This window comes from Biomphalaria glabrata, chromosome 1 (assembly GCF_947242115.1).
Source record: "Biomphalaria glabrata chromosome 1, xgBioGlab47.1, whole genome shotgun sequence".
NCBI classification, from domain to species: Eukaryota; Metazoa; Mollusca; class Gastropoda; family Planorbidae; genus Biomphalaria; species Biomphalaria glabrata.
This window is the reverse complement of record NC_074711.1, coordinates 81416008-81433979: the sequence shown is the minus strand read 5'-3', so window position 1 is coordinate 81433979 and position 17972 is coordinate 81416008. Positions and strand designations below refer to the sequence as shown.

At 39.6% G+C, this 17972-nt stretch overlaps 1 protein-coding gene across 2 annotated transcripts; it reads right to left on the bottom strand.

Moving 5' to 3' along the window:
- Positions 1-841: 841 nt before the first annotated feature.
- On the bottom strand, positions 842-12214 carry LOC106075207 (RING finger protein nhl-1-like). 2 transcript variants are annotated; one of them, XM_056018041.1, is made up of 5 exons: positions 12168-12214; positions 11935-12024; positions 8994-9575; positions 3973-4764; positions 842-2708 (listed from the first exon to the last, which is right to left on the bottom strand). In XM_056018041.1, the coding sequence occupies exons 3-5, from the start codon at positions 9501-9503 to the stop codon at positions 1395-1397; spliced, it is 2616 nt and encodes an 871-aa protein (XP_055874016.1). In that variant the 5' UTR covers positions 9504-9575; positions 11935-12024; positions 12168-12214; the 3' UTR covers positions 842-1394. The 2 variants fall into 2 exon arrangements, with proteins under 2 accessions (XP_055874016.1, XP_013091604.2); XM_013236150.2 differs by lacking the exon at positions 12168-12214 and having other exon boundaries at positions 11935-12158.
- Positions 12215-17972: the final 5758 nt, after the last annotated feature.

Below are 17972 nucleotides of genomic sequence, written 5' to 3'. Positions count from 1 at the left end.
TAATACTGTTTAGATATTTTTATACACCCAGAGTTTTAGAAATAAATATTTGATTTAAAAAAAATGTTTCTTACTTCTTCTTTGTATAATGTATTTAAATGCAGACGGTATGGGTCTCTTGTTAAATGTTGAGTGTCACTAGCAGACGATATGGGTCTCCCTAGCTACTTTTGAACACACCCATAGATGCGTTTTAGCTGTTACACCTTAGGAAAAGCCCAGATATGGCTAGAAATCGTGAATATTATCATGACTACAGCATATATTCTAAGACAGTGATGCCCAAACTAAGGCACGTGGTTCATATCCGGCTCTTGGAAACACCAGCCCAAGAGGCTAGGTTCCATTGAACTAGACTTTCAGTGATGCATCCCGTGACACATATGTAGTTCATCCATCACCACTTTCGTCACTTTCTGAAACTATTCCAATTCTCTGTTTATTATTTGTCAACATAAACTTTACAAAAAAAAATATACCAATGAACATTTAATGCATTCTCCTGTGAAAAAAGCTTTGTTTTGCATATAGATTTATTAGTAGCAATCTCAAAATAGGAATTGAGTTTTCTTGATACAGCTGTGTCAAACCCAGACAATCCTGAATGGAAGATTCGCGAATCATTGGTATATTTTTTTTGTAAAGTTTATGTTGACAAATAATAAACAGAGAATTGGAATAGTTTCAGAAATAGAACGCTTTCAGTCTTTTACTTCTTGATTCTCGAGTAGGAAAAAAAGATGCTGATTAATTTTGTTTTTTGAATGAGTAGTGATAAGGGTTGCTTTGAAATAGTAGCCTAACATTTGAAACTAGACTTAAATTTAAAAGCAACACAATATAAAGGAAAAAACGTCAAATTTATTAGATGTAAAAAAAAAATACTGTTCGAAGATTGTATATACTAGTAAGTTTACAATGATACCAAACTTTATTATACCAGGTACAAACATTGGGAGATGCATCCATTGAAAACATCTACATAATGTTAAGCTAAAAATCTAAAAAAAATGAATACTTATTTGACAATTTATGTACAGACTCGTTCACCAGCTTACTTGCGATTTACCAGTCAAGCCCTTAACACAAATATTAATTGCGAGTATTGGCTGCATATTGTTATAGTGACATCACATTTAAATGTAGTTGAACTACAAAAAAAAAAAATGTGTTTTCCATTTTTAGGTTGTTAATATATTATTGACATCCAAATGCGTACACAATTTTACGTAAGATTTCTTAACTTTTTTCCACTTAAGGAAAACATTAAATATGCTTTATTAAAAAAAAACAACTTAAGAAAACATTAAGATCACCCCCGCTCCTACACAAAAGTTATTAGTTAACAGATCATATTAGCAACTGAACATGGAAAAAAATTCCTTTGTAGACATTTAAAAGATCTGTATGCGATGATTTTCTCTATCACTGACCACTATATTGCCGTTTGTCAGAATAGCCAAACCTTCTAAGCCTTTGAATTGTCCGTTTTCATTTCCCCAGCCCCCAAACATAGAGTAGAATCGTCCGTCGGCTCGGAAGATTTGCACACGGTTGTTTCCGCTGTCTGCCACAACGACAAAGCCCTGATTGTCCACTGCTATGCCTCTGGGAAACTTCATCTGTCCACGCAGGGCCCCGCAAGTACCAAACGTAAACAGGAAGTCTCCGTACATGCTAAACACTTGTACCCTGTGGTTGCTGCTGTCGCTAACATAGACCTTATTGTCCGGACTTACAGCTATGTAGTGAGGGTTCTCAAACTCTCCAGGCCTGGTGCCTAAACGTCCGAACATGCGAACGTACGTTCCGTTGGACTGGAAGACCTGTACGCGGTGATTTTCTTTATTGCAGACGTAGATAAAGCCCATATTGTCACAGGCTAAGCCCCAGGGGTAGTTCAGCTGCCCTTCTCCTGACCCTTCGCTACCAAAAGCATTCTGGAAGCGTCCGCAACGATCAAATATTTGAATTCTGTGATTGTATCTATCCGCGATGATAACTTGGCCTAAACCGTTGATAGCCACGCCCGCCAGACAATCAAAGTCACCCTCACCTTGCCCATGCTGACCAAAGGTCTTCAGAAATTTCCCGGTGCTGTCGAACACCTGGACCCTGTGGTTGCTGCTGTCGGCTACGTAGATGCTGTCGTCCATCGGGGAGACGGACACGCCCCTGGGCCAGGTAAATTGTGCTATGTCACTTCCCCGCTGCCCGAAACGCACCAGCGCGGTGCCCTTTTGGTTGTATTTGTTTCTAGGGGTGCTGACGTAGAGACTTGGGCTGTTGCTGTTGAACTCCGGGGTCGGTTCACGGGGGGACTCGTCATCTTCCCGCACTGCAGCGGAAATTCTTAGCACAGGAGGGAGAAAGTTAAAAGAACGCGCTCCTGGAAACGATGCCGCGTGTGGTAAACCTCCGACGTGGTCGTCTCTTCCTTCTTGTCTGTTGGGAGTGACGATGAGCCGCCCGACCGCGGTCTCGCTGTCTTCTGGCTCCGAGTCAAATTCGCTTGTCACCGGCAGGGTCACGAGGCTCAGGTGACGTGTGCGGTCTATGGCCTGCTGAGAGGAGGCTGGACCTCGAACGGAAGCAAGCGAAGCAAGCCGAGTATCCGATCGACGATCATATCGACTTCTTCTGTGAGTTTGTGAACCTTGATTGGCCCATCCTGAATCACCCATGCGCGACTCCTCTTCGAAACGAACCTAAAAACAATTAAATATAATATAAATGTTTGATATAAACACAGCCTTAACTTCTTAATTTCCAGATATACTACAGTAAAAACGTACTAAAAGTTTTTCTTCGTAATCTCTATGTCTACACTTGCATTTTTAAATTAAATTAATTCTACAGTGCTAAAAAAGAAAAATATTTATAAAAAAAAAGACAATATCTCCTTTAGACAACTTACAGGGCGACTATTTTTCTATTAACAACTAATGAATCTTATATTTGAAAAAGGAACACTTTACCCCCACCACCCCACCCCACCAGCCGAGAAAGAATCATGGTTAAGCGAATATAAACTACTCAACTTTATAAAATTCCAATGATATGCCTTATGAATTGGATTTAGAAGACAATGCGTAAAATGAATGAATGCGACGAATGCGGAAATAGATCTAGTTCGTTCAAGATAAATATCTTTTAGCTTTCTAGCATAGACATATATATATATATATATATATATATATATATATATATATATATATATATATATATATATATATATATATATATATATATATATATATATATATATATATATATATATATGTTTTCTAGCTTAATATAAATTGATTTCTTTTTTAACTTTGAAAAATCATATTACATATATCTATCCAGATTTAGATGTCGAGTGGATCTACAGTTTTTCCTTACCGTATCACATTATAACAATTCGGAAAGAAAACGGGAAGGGGGGTATTTTAAAGGAAGAGACATCCCAAGAGAATACATTGAATAGTTTCCATATGTGCTGCTTACGAGGCATCACATATAGTTCCTGGACAGATTATGCCACTAACCAGGAAGTTTGGAAATTGGCCAAAACATACAGTGTTTATGTAGGCCTACTATAGACACATAGAGGTAAGTGGGAGGAAAGTGCTCAACATTGGAGACAGACTGTACTTCCTGGTATGACCCTCGCAGAGAGCAAAAAGGTCTGAGGCGCCTTTGGACAGGAGGAAGACAGATTTATGACTAAGGCAATGTTTGGCAATCCAGGAATTGACCAGTTTAATCGCAGCAGATTCAAGAAGAAGAAATCAATCTCAATAATTTATTTGGGCGCATCTATTTCTCTCAAGACAGAAGAAGTCTAATTTAGGCCTAATTATCTATTTTTATATTTAAAAAAAATTGATAGTAATATTGTTTGGAGCAATGCGCCAAATCATTTAAAGAGAAATGGAGGTGTCATTGTATATTAATGAAGAAAGGTTGAGAACATAAAATACTCACTTGCGATGCTCTATTCGGAGATGAAGCTTGTGTTCTTGGTGCTGCCAGAAATGGTGATATCGCCCTGGTTTCACTTTGATAACCATCATCAAATCCCGACGTGTCGGATGCGCGGAGCAACAACCGTCTAGAAGTCCCTGGCGACATTGCAGGAGATGCTGCCAGCCTGCTTTCGGTTTGCAGCCCCACAGAGAAACCGCTGCTGCCTTCGTTGTAGTTAATAGCCGGAAGATACGGCAAAGGTGTTCTTCCATAGGGGTCGTCATCTGGGGTTTGTCGCAAAGGGGCAGCCCGTGATGTTATGATGAGATCGCCGTAATTGCTGATGGTCGATGACAGAAAAGGACTTTCCAGAGAAGCTTGAATCATCTTAACGTTCGGCGGTCGTATAGTGCCGTCCTCGTAGCATTGCACACTCTCTAAGTGTTCCTGGCACTGACCTCTCATTTCAACCAAGTCGCCATCTGGGATAGGCCGGCTCATGCTGAGGACGGACTCGACAGAGTCACAAAAACTTGATAGACTGGCTATCTCCACTTCGGCGTTTTCTTGATACGCTCGCAGGTTGCGCAACTCTCCAGCTAAAAAGTTGTCCACGTCTTCCCTGAGAGTTCTCTCCCGTGCCTTTAGTTCTCTGATGTGCTTATCAAGGGCTTCCGAGATGTCAGATTTCACGTGTTCGCAGTTAGATTGTAGCTGTGAGCTTTTTCTTCCCACGGCAATAATTTGTTCCGATATATGCGGCAATCCACGTCTCACTTGACTTATCATTCTCGTAACATCGGCCTTGACCTGATGAAAAACAAACGTATAAAAGATATCACTGTACGCAGCTGCAACGTGTTAACATGTGGCAAAAAAATTGTAAAGAAATATTAGCAATCCATGCACACAAATTAGACTTTTAAGTTTGTATGTTGGTGTATTATTGATGTTTTTTTTTTTAATATTGTTTTATTATATATATACTAGCTAGTTGGTATTGGTACGAGATCAATCGTTATAGTTGGACTGACTGCAGACTTGTGACTTAGCAGCAAGTTGTCAGTCGAGACCAATAGCTCGTTGCCACACCACAGGTCTGCAGTCAGTCGAGACCAATAGCTCGTTGCCACATCACAGGTCTGCAGTCAGTCGAGACCAATAGCTCCTTGCCACAACACAGGTCTGCAGTCAGTCGAGACCAATAGCTCGTTGCCACACCACAGGTCTGCAGTCAGTCGAGACCAATAGCTCGTTGCCACATCACAGGTCTGCGGTCAGTCGAGACCAATAGCTCGTTGCCACATCACAGGTCTGCAGTCAGTCGAGAACAATAGCTCCTTGCCACACCACAGGTCTGCAGTCAGTCGAGACCAATAGCTCGTTGCCACATCACAGGTCTGCAGTCAGTCGAGACCAATAGCTCCTTGCCACACCACAGGTCTGCAGTCAGTCGAGACCAATAGCTCGTTGCCACACCACAGGTCTGCAGTCAGTCGAGACCAATAGCTCGTTGCCACACCACAGGTCTGCAGTCAGTCGAGACCAATAGCTCGTTGCCACACCACAGGTCTGCAGTCAGTCGAGACCAATAGCTCGTTGCCACATCACAGGTCTGCAGTCAGTCGAGACCAATAGCTCCTTGCCACACCACAGGTCTGCAGTCAGTCGAGACCAATAGCTCGTTGCCACACCACAGGTCTGCAGTCAGTCGAGACCAATAGCTCGTTGCCACATCACAGGTCTGCAGTCAGTCGAGACCAATAGCTCGTTGCCACATCACAGGTCTGCAGTCAGTCGAGAACAATAGCTCCTTGCCACACCACAGGTCTGCAGTCAGTCGAGACCAATAGCTCGTTGCCACATCACAGGTCTGCAGTCAGTCGAGACCAATAGCTCCTTGCCACACCACAGGTCTGCAGTCAGTCGAGACCAATAGCTCGTTGCCACACCACAGGTCTGCAGTCAGTCGAGACCAATAGCTCGTTGCCACACCACAGGTCTGCAGTCAGTCGAGACCAATAGCTCGTTGCCACACCACAGGTCTGCAGTCAGTCGAGACCAATAGCTCGTTGCCACACCACAGGTCTGCAGTCAGTCGAGACCAATAGCTCGTTGCCACATCACAGGTCTGCAGTCAGTCGAGACCAATAGCTCCTTGCCACACCACAGGTCTGCAGTCAGTCGAGACCAATAGCTCGTTGCCACACCACAGGTCTGCAGTCAGTCGAGACCAATAGCTCGTTGCCACATCACAGGTCTGCAGTCAGTCGAGACCAATAGCTCCTTGCCACACCACAGGTCTGCAGTCAGTCGAGACCAATAGCTCGTTGCCACATCACAGGTCTGCAGTCAGTCGAGACCAATAGCTCGTTGCCACACCACAGGTCTGCAGTCAGTCGAGACCAATAGCTCGTTGCCACACCACAGGTCTGCAGTCAGTCGAGACCAATAGCTCGTTGCCACACCACAGGTCTGCAGTCAGTCGAGACCAATAGCTCGTTGCCACACCACAGGTCTGCAGTCAGTCGAGACCAATAGCTCGTTGCCACACCACAGGTCTGCAGTCAGTCGAGACCAATAGCTCGTTGCCACATCACAGGTCTGCAGTCAGTCGAGACCAATAGCTCCTTGCCACACCACAGGTCTGCAGTCAGTCGAGACCAATAGCTCGTTGCCACACCACAGGTCTGCAGTCAGTCGAGACCAATAGCTCGTTGCCACATCACAGGTCTGCAGTCAGTCGAGACCAATAGCTCCTTGCCACCCCACAGGTCTGCAGTCAGTCGAGACCAATAGCTCGTTGCCACACCACAGGTCTGCAGTCAGTCGAGACCAATAGCTCGTTGCCACACCACAGGTCTGCAGTCAGTCGAGACCAATAGCTCGTTGCCACACCACAGGTCTGCAGTCAGACTTACTATAATGATTGGTCTCGGTTGGTCACTCTAAAATTGTCTCTACTAAACTTCATTAAAATTGATTAGACAAGGAAATGGAATTTAGTTTTCAAGCATATCGTTTTCCTGGATTCACTTCATTTTCTCGATTTCTTTTCTCTTTTGGTGTCACCGGAGAAGAGATAAATGTTAAAATATTAAACTAATTAATGATAATTTAACATCGAGTACATAAAGTAATTCTATAATAAGTCTTATTGGGTCTGTCACAAGCAGCTTAAAGCACTGCACTTGTTCTCTTTGTGCCAAATTGAGCTCATGCCAAAAGTACAGATTTGAGTTGTAGCCTTGAATTCCTAACCCTTAGTGTCGCGTTCACATTCCATTTAGCAACATGTTTTGAGTAGATTATCATGGGCTCCAAGTTTCTTATGGTTCCAGATGTGTTAGGAGATTTACGTCTCAGTGTTTCGCATTTCTAAGCTGCTCCATATCTTCTAGGAGTTACACATTTGTCATCCACATAGAGCTTAGTGGCTCCACACAATACGGTGGCTCCAAAGCTTTCAGTGGCTACTTATCTGTCAGTAGCCTCACATCTACAATGGCTCCACTCTAGTCATTGTCTCTACATCTTATGGTGGCTACACGACCTTCAGTGGCTACACATCAGACAGCAGCTACGCATCTCTCAATGGATCTAGATCTGTAAGTGATTCCACGTTTATAGATTTCCCATTGAAGTAATGAACAACACTGACTTGACGTTTTCACTAGAATCTGTGAACTCTTATTGTCTTGATTCTTGTCAAAATAAAATAAGTATCTCTAAGATAGATATGATACTTTTCAATGTGGCGTTTTTTTCCCCCTCCTAACATAGAATTCGATAGATCCGTTTATTGTTTGTTCATACAGTAATGATAACAACTTGGTCTTCCAAAACATTGACTGGGAAAAACGAAGCCATTATGGTTCAGATTTGTTAACATATATAACAATGTTTTGTTTCATGCAAAGTACTCGAACGCTTTAGATCTAGTAAAAGTTCCCTTTCATGCAGGCTTCTTTGACTTTGATGTTCTTTTGTAAAAGCCAAATGTTTATTCGGTTACTTTTTTTTTTAAAGTCACACTCAAGAGGAAGAAAAGAAATTCAAGAAATATTAAATATCTTTTCTTTTAAAATACGGAAGACCACACGTAGCGATATTAGAATAAAATGTAGTCTTAAAGAACACAGCACCAACGTTAATGTACAGATAGCTTGGGTGTTGGGTGTCGAAGAAAAGAGAAGATATGGACATGGGATTATAGCCTATATTTGTTATGCAAGGACAAAATCGTACAAATGCTCCTTCGGGTTGCCGAATCAGTTAGGAAAACCAATTACTTGATTAAAATGCATTTAGATTTAGTAGTAAAGCAAAGTTCCCCTTTCAGACCTTGAGATCTATGGGGCAGATGATGTAATGGTCAACTGTTCCTTTGGCCCACGCTTAACGAGGGTGTCATGTGGCCAGCACAACAACCAACCGCCTTTACTTTTCCCAGACTAATGTCAGGTACCCATTAGAGCTGGGTGGACTCAGAGGCGCCCAAAGATCTCGAAATTTAAAATCCCAGGATTCGAACCCGGGACGATGCGCAAAATGTTCTTGAACATTAATCTATTAAGCTTTTGAATGAACGCGGAAATACCCGAAGACATATAGTCTTGAATAGATTGACCCATGGATACCATTTGAACGTAATAATCTTCGCTTTTTAAGTAACGTCTGTAATTTATAAGATAAGATGTTAAATAAAACGGCCTACCATACATATACGTCTTGTCATTAATAAAGTAGAATAAGAGGAAGAAGTAGAGGAAGAATGTTGAGTGAAGTAACCTACCTTTGCACCTGTGGACGCCCTTGTCTTAAATGATTATACTATACCTTAATTTGGAGACACTTATTATAATTTTATGAATGGGCAGTTTTTGTTATATCACACGTGTAGGGTATTGCATATTTTTATTAGTCTTATAATAATTTAACCCTTGACTGCTTAATGTGTTTCTGAGTTCACTAATAGGTCTGTGTGTGACATTAGTTAATGTTGGGCTAAATATGAAAGTAAAACAAAGACGACTCACTTGCTGCATGTGAAAGTGACGACACTCCTCACAGACCAGTTGATCACAGTGACAGCAGCGCGAGACTCTGCCTTCGCCACGACACACAGCGCACCCACTGCCGTCTGCTGCGGCAGACTCCTGCACGTTCTGTTGGGGGCTGGAGACTCTCTGGGGTCGTCGGAGCTCCGAGACTCTGGAACTTTGATGAAGCGTCTCTACCACCTGATTTCTCGACATGTTCTCCACGGCCTCGCCAGCTGGGCCAGCGAGTTCTAAAAAACCAATCACTGTAAGATTGTTGGGAAAACTAGCAGGGCCATTCCTGGGGACGAAGTGGTCAGCTCTGCACTCCGGACAACGAATAGATCGAGTTCTGCGGTCCACTAGCCCTTCCAGGCATGGGGTGAGACAAAATGTGTGCTGGCAAGGTAAAATTTTTGGCTGTTTGAATCTTTCCAGACACACTGCACACTGCAAGAGTCTCTGGACGTGTTCGGAAGAAAGCGACATGCCCGAAGACGTAGTCATCGTGACAGGAAAGATAATTTCTCTTTTTGATAGAATATCCTAACTAGTTGTTGTTCCTGTCTTGATCTTAATCTGAAAAACAATATTGTTTCAAAAATAATTTAACAAGTAAACATAATAAGTAGAATTTTCATATTATTTCATCTCGGTGTAGAATAACATACACTTTCATAGTTTGGTGTTTGTATATAAAAAAAAAGTCATTTTTATTGCAGAAAGTAGTCACATAGACTGCGAGGAGATCTTTTGTTACAACCATTATATACTATTTCATAACAAGTTTCTGAGTTTTATATTGTTTAGTATTTAAAAACAAAAACAAAAAACCTTGTCACTGTTATTATTATTTTATAGACTACCTTATGCCTTTGTCTTTCTTGAAATGACCGAAGTAAATACATAAACATTGGAAGCCTATTTAGGGTCTAAAAGGAGATCTACTGAATTGCTCTATTACCTTACCACACACTCACACATACACACACACGCGCACATTCTATTAGATAATTGCTTCTTATGACCATGCACCCGTACATTTTTTTTTAATTTATAACAAGAGCTGAATTTAGTCACTCTTATTCATTTTTTCAAAAAATAAAATTACTATTTATACAAAGCTATAGATTTGAAACATCAAATGTCAACTTGATCCGAGAGTGGGAAGTTGAAGAAAAACGTGTACAAAAGTAATAAGGGGAAAAAACTCCGTATATACAGCCACATCTCTGAATAAGAGGCATTTATTCCATTTTTCAATACCAAATAAAATAATTAATTACCAATAATTAATTTACTAATTGGTAAATATTTTCATTGCTTCATGTTTTGTTAGGTACAATTAATAAATGTTTAAAGTTTCAACTTGATCCGAGATTGGGTGTGAGAGAAACAACGTGTAAAAGTATTGTACCAGACAGAGTTGATATAAGCTTTGTAAAATAGAAATAAAAAGATTAAAACTACAGTTAGTATTTGTATGTGGATGTTGGAGAAGCCGAAATCAAATTTGTTTATTACACTGAATTCTTTATATCACCTTGAATGTACCACCTCTACCTCCTCCCTGTTTCCATATGCCTCTGGCTATAATGCCCCTCCCAGCTCTGTATTTCCGGTTCAACAAGTTCACAACCAGCTTCGGTTGCACGTGCTTGTAGGTCAATGAAGTTAATACTTTTAACTTACTTGCTTTGGACTATTTTTGGAAACTCTTTGAAACCCATTGAGAAAATTACTTCCTCCGCCGAAAACATAAAAAAAAAACAACTTTTTAAAAAAGGTTTTCTAATACTTAGAGTTAGTTTAAATTTACCAGATCTTGTCAACAATTTAACAATTTAATTTGATTTTGCCCCTACGCGCAAGTTCTACAAAGGTCCTATATTGTAACAGACATGTAATAATGTACAATCTTTGGCGCAATAGCACCAAGATCTATAGGCCTATGACTGCTCTGTAATTGCTTTAGTTGGCCTAAAGTTGAGAGTAGGGAAGAGAGAGAGAGAGAGAAAGAGAGCCCAGAGATGCAGAGCAAGAGAGAAGGGGGAAGAGAAAGAGAGAGAGAGAGGAAGAGAGTGAAAGAAAGAGAAAAATTAAAAGTAAGGCCTGGCCACATATATTATATATAGGTCTGTGTGCCAAGCGATTGGGTAAAAAAACAAATCTCAAAGTTCAATTATAATAATGTTTATACTTAACAGTTACTTAAAGCTATATTCATTTTAGTGCCATGGCACTCAATTAAGTTACGATTTCTAACGAGTAGATCTAACTTTTGATATAAATTTGATACATGTATTTTTTTTTCAAGATCCTCTATGGGCCCATCATGGTCTTGGGACCGGGCGCAATGAACCCCTTCGAGTTGTAAGTTGCTACGCCACTGAGCCTATGTGTACATAAATGTTTTGATTATAAAATGCATTTCTGTTTTTAGCACATTAAAAAAAAATCTTTCTTCATTGGTCAAATATTTAGATATTCTAGATATTTTTATTTTTTTTTTGGTACGCAGATCTATAGGGATTTAATTTTCAAAACGTTTTGGAGCTTTTCCAACTGATTCATACATTTTCTCTCAACCAACACATCCACAAAGACAAAGCTAAATCAAAACAGAAAATGTCGTGCAGTATTATTTAGTATTGATGTTATAAAGTGTAGCTTTGCAGGGTAACATATTAAAGGGTCTGCGTAGTAGCAAGTTATAAATACTGCGTTTAATCATTTGAATTAACGTGATGATTACTCAATTAGCTAGGTGTGCAACGAATTAACTAAACCATGACTAAACAGGTACAAGCCATCGAGTAGATGTGGTTATTTGTTATTATGCATTTCTTTTCGTAGTCAGTAGGCCTAAGTTAGTGTGGTAATTAAGAAATTAAATTATGACCAAAAAAATCACTATGGTATATAATAGTATACTCACATTCATTGTAACGTTTCATCACCCACACATTCCAATGTGATCACAACGTTCGTTTATTTATTCAAGAGAAGTGCTCTGTATACTTTCTTCCTATTAACATTCAGAAAGAAACAGAAAGCAATTACACATCTCTGGCAGCAGAGACTACGTTGTTATGGTGTGCACTATCTACCATTTTGCAGTGTGCACCTCCTCCCCCCTACGTTACACAACTACTGACGCTCGTGACTTACCTGAGTCCTGTTGAACTCCTCTACAGACGCAAGCTGCTCACGTAATGCCAGACTAGAGGGAGCGCGCATTTTCTTCTTTGTGCGCGATTGACCCAGATTAGGTGTTCTCAATTTACGGACGTTTATATTTATACTTATACATACATAACTCTTTATTATATAATTCACTATTCCTGTGAAGTTCCAGGGGAGCATATGGCAGCAACCACACCTCTCCACTGAACTCGGTTCTGAGCTCTCTGCTCCCATATCATTCCAGAGTCCTCATCTAAAGCTAGGTTTGCCTTCACCACTCTTAAATTAAAACTAAATGGCGCTCAAAGGCACTGTCTCTACAGAACAAGATCTATTTGGTATATGTTTGTAAAATGTTCTACAATGTTAGGATGTTCTTTTATATTTGAAGATAATTACATCCTAGACCAAACCCCTCGGACGACGACGGAGAGATAGACAGCTTTCAACATTCATGTATTTATAAAAATAGAGCTCTCTTGTGTTGTGTTGTAGGCCTATGCAATATTTACTTTGTTTGTTTTGTATGAGAACCAATTTAACCTTTGACAGCTGACCTCCTCCCTAAGTCGATCTGAACATCTGCCAAAAGAGAAAATGACGTATTGAGAAGGCAGGTAGAAAATGTAGGAAGAATGCAAGTTACAACCCCCCACTCCCCCCAAAAAATTGTATGTCTAAATTTAGATTGGCCTTCCCTTCTTCCAAAAACAAATCTAGGGTTTTTTAAAAAGTTGAATACTATTAACCACCCCCCTTCCCCTCCATTGTTTTCATTGATGTTTGGACACCTTTTAAAAAAAATCGTGTTTCTAAAATAGAAATTACGTAACTGTTTATTTGGGTCAAATTCTATCTTGGCTAACCAAAAAGTTCATATTTACGCATCAAATTTATCATAGACCTAGATCTATATACTGGCTACTATATATATATTATCTTCTTTGTTGAACCACTGATTATCTTCTTGTTTTCTATTCAGTGGCAGACATGCGCAATGGTCCAGATTCAAAACGAAGTTGACTCTGTGGACAGAAAGTAGAAAGATATACGAAACCAAGAGTGCTTTAGTCTCGTGGCGTGCTATGTTCCGAATATCTGCGTGTGTGTTGGAGATTTAGAAAAAGCGGAAGCGTTAAACAGGCTACACAGTGCCCACCCAGATGCCCTGGCTACAAAGGCAGCACGTTAATGATGCCCTCTTAGCTAGCAATATCGGGGCCTCATTTGACGATTTTCATCAGGCCCTAAGTACGAGTATATTACAGTTCACGAGCTTCTGGTGGTTGAATAACAGGAAGAAATTGGTCATGCCCACATAATAGATGTTTGCAGAGAACCACATTTACGAATTGCGGGGCCCAATTTAATTGATGCTTGCGAGACGCCTCTTCTAATTTTTCTATTACAATAACAACTATTCATTGGCCTCCTTCAGTCGTAGAACGACTATGGTTCATCTCGCACACTTCCTCTTGTGGCTGTGGAGCCCTATTTAGAAGAGACACTCCAGTCCACAAATATCGCAGGTTAAGGTGGCTTTTGCTTCGGTAGTAGAGGAGCTGGCCATTTTTCGCATTGTCCGTTTTTATTCCAGGGCTGAGGCTCATGTTCTTTCGCTATCCATAGCTTTCTTGGTCACTGTCTCTCTCCATCTAGTGCGGTCTAGAGCTATGTTTCCCAATGGTCAGTATTGATGTTCACTGATTTGAGGTCCCGTTTTATTACATCTATGTAACGGAGGTGGAGGCGACCAGTTTTTCTATTAGGCTACTATTAATTAGATTATGATATCAACATTGAAACTGTCCCTTGGGCTTTTGTTGCGGAGCAGGCAGTATTGGCCTTATTGTCTCCATTTCTTCAGAAAGCATATAATAGGGCCCACATCAGTCTATGTCTTTTGATGTCTGTCAGAGCTATCTCCATTTCGGCTGAATATTTTCTAATATTGTCATTAGTCATATTCAGAAATCCAAAGAGTTTGGAATGTTCCTTCAGATGCATAAGCCGTGGTTGAAGAGATTGCAATGCCTTGTCAAAAGGTTCTCTAAATTATGTCTCGAGGTCTGAAATGAGTTCATGAGAAGATTCATTCACTTTTTCTTGCGTCCGCGTTTCTTTTGAAACACGGGATCAACTTCTAACTCATTTGCAAGCTCATTGGCATTAATCAAAGCAGTTTCAATGCCTATCTTTCGGTATGTCTTTAACCAATCACACAATTTTTCAAATGATGCCAGCACTGTGGGAATATCCATGGTTTTACTTTGAAGTTCTTTACTAATAAAATATACTTGAAACAGTAAAGAGTGCTAGAAGATGCAACCAAAAACTTACAGTTTCTCATTAGGCTTACTAATGATTTAGGCTCACTTTTTCCTTGAGCATCACCTGTGCTTCCTGCTACTTCTAAAGCATCACACACTTCTGCAGCTTGGAGTCTTACAGCTTTAACACTTTCCATTCTACATTCACATTGCAAAGCACCTATGAGGCGCGGGGCCAAATTCGGGCAATCGATCAAATTGGCCTAAAGCTGGCCCTGACCATACTCTATGACGTCCTTAAATAAGAGGCAACAAACTATTTATTTTATGTGTATGTAAAAAATACGTAAGTTTATCCAAAAGAGAATCCTGATCCCTAAACGTAATGTAGCAAAGAACATTGGAAAACTTATTTATGCATATATAGAAGTTAAAAAAACAACAGCTTTTAAAACCAGAGGACTGGTGAACCAACGTATAAGTCGGATGTCACTCAAATGTTAAGTGTGCCTAGCAACTATTTGTTTCACACACAATAATGAGTTCAAGAGCTACAAAAGAATCAGAAGGTAGTCGTTGAAATGAAAATTACACAAATAACTTTTTTTTCTTCTGCTAAACTAGTTTCAAAACTTGAAAAGACCTTCCTTCAGGGAACTGAACCAGGCATAAGAAGAAGAGGCGGATAGAGAAAGCGATGGAAAGACAACATAAAAGAATGGACGGGCCTGCCATTGAAAGAGGTTCTATCCACGGCAAAAGACAGAGAGGAATGGAGAAAGACGGTTGACAAATCTTGTCTAGTACCCCAACGGTCCAATAGACTAAGGGATAGGTGAAGGTGGAGTTTGTTTGGGAAAGGGGGGGGGAGATTACGGACCTATTGTTTAGAGGGCGAATACACCTTCATTAAAATCTGTTGTCTTTATTATTTTATTTATTTTTGCCAATAATGACACGGCAATCCCTTCAGTGGCGTAGCTAGTGATTTGGGGGCCCAGGGGGCTTGCTTGACATCTTTAGAGGTTCCAGCATTTTGACATTCGACATCATAATATGAGATAGCGTGTTATTTAGTGTAAAACACATTTCGGACACTCATTTGGTGGACCTTCAAGTGGGAATTTTCATATTTGGACACCCCTCCCCCACCTTAGCTACGCCACTGCATCCCTTAATTAAAAAACAACAACAATAAAACAAATATTTCTGTGATTGCCATTTTAGTAAGAGTCTGTTACGTAGACATAATTAAAAGTCTTCAATGTTCAGTTGCGTCTCATTTTGTTTAGATTTTTTAGGGATAACAGTGCAATGACGTAAACGAAGGATGACGAGAGTGTGTGTGTGTGTGTGTGAGAGAGAGAGAGAGAGAGAGAGAGAGAGACAGGCAGAGAGAGACAGAGAGAGAACAGACGGCTTCAATGCCGCATGTTGGTGTAGATACCGCCTGTATTCATTAAGTTCTAACAATTCTAGTTTCGAATCACATGAGTTGTTAGATTCATTTTTATGCACATAGTTAGGTCTGATAGCTAAAATCTAAAGTAGGCTATATCAATTCCTAGATCTAATGGCATTAACAATCATCCTTAATACATCCTTCTTAAAATCTAAGCACCCCCATCCAAAATGGTTTGTCGTTCTGATACCTTTATGTTATGTCATGCCTTTAAATACCGTCCTTCCTTCAAACTATAGCTATAAAATATCTGATAATATATAGAACTATACAAACGCCGATAGACAAGATGAAACACAAGCGATTCCAGGTAAATGATGTGGTAAAGTAGGGGAGAGAATGGTGTACCTGAACTTGTAGGCTCTAATCTTAGCTGGCGCCCACACATTTAAACATGGCGCATGGATACAACTGTTTTACCCAAACGAGGAAATGCTGATGAAGGTGATATAGGTCTAACTGGAAGTACATTTCTTGGGTGAGCAGAAACAGCAGAAGTAGTCGATTTGACACGCGTACAACAACATCGGACTCTTAGATTTCTTTTGAAGGACCACTCACGTATTTCCAATCATGATTTTCCCCTATCTTCGTTTTTGAAGAAACTTCTGTATTATGTAGGTTAAAATAAGACTCTATTGATATCCGATTCTTGTGGTGTTGGCACTGTGTCCAATTATCAAATTAAAGGAGTCCACCTATAGATGTTTTTTGATGGGGATACTTTTAGGTTCGCCTATTAAAAACACAACTAATACGTAAACTTACTTGCTTAAATATTTATCAGAACCATCATTTAAAATGGTTAAAAATGTTTAATAAGCAAGAACAGCCGCCTGTATTTTTCTGCAGTCACGTCGTTAACAAATGGAGTTTTGATTCCTCACTCAACAATTTTAAGGGTCGACTTTGATGTCTCATCTGTATTGAATAACCATCTGTTAGCTGGTCTGGGGGAGCGCTGTAAGCTCTCCCAGTGGGTTCTTTCTTTCACTGCAGAAACGTATTCTCTTGACGTCTTCAGCTCATTATTCATCCTATTAAAGAGGACCTTTTGAATAATGTTTTCCTTAAAAATATTCTAATATGAATTTACAGGCCCTGACTACATTGCAAATACAACCGATTGGTTCCTTAAAAGATAAGATACCCCAACATATTTAGATTAAGGCATTGAGGATCGCCTCCTAAAAAAAATTATTTGAAAAATATTTTTTTTTAAAAGGCTCATTTGTAAGTGGTACATTTTGTTTAATAGACATGTTTGTAACTTTGTTTTATTACAGAACTATAATTCAAAGCTCTAAACAAAAAATTTCGGAAGTGGTTGTAGAAATTAAGTGGACCAAATAGATTCAACTGTAATTTTGTTTTGCATTTTTTGGATTGAGGCATATATCGTGAGTTATAGTCCCAAATTTATTTATACAATAGAAAAATATCAGTATGAGTAAAGGTTGTAAAAAGGTGACTAGGAAAATAATATTTGGGTTCAGAACTCATCTCAATTAATACTCTTATAATGAAAATTTCGTATGAATTCTAAATTCTCCAAAATAAAGTCTTTCTTAAAATAATTATGTAAAGCATGTGCAACTACATAAACTGTGTTGCCATATTTGACAATTCTGTTTTAAAACGTTAGGTTTTCACCTGGAAAGGGGAGAGGGTAGTAGAGTAATAACGATTAATCCTCGCTCCTTATTATAATTTTTGCTAATGATTGCATTTGGTATTAAAGAATAGGCCTGGGTGACTCGATATTAGAGTCTGCAAAACATCTCACAGCTCAGCAGCAATAAAGCTGGCTAGAAGAAGAAGAAGAATATTAGTGACATTTTTTATTTTATTTTGTAATTTCGTAACTAGTATTGGTTTCTCCCATGAGCAAAGGGCGATTGCATGTATCGCCCCTTCCACCTGATACAACCTTTTTTCATTTAAATTCACTAATTCACTAATGATAAAATTTAAGATTAGAGTGTGTGCGACATAATATACAAATGGGTTCAAATATCAATATGTAGCTTATGTTATGTAGATATTCAACTAATTTTG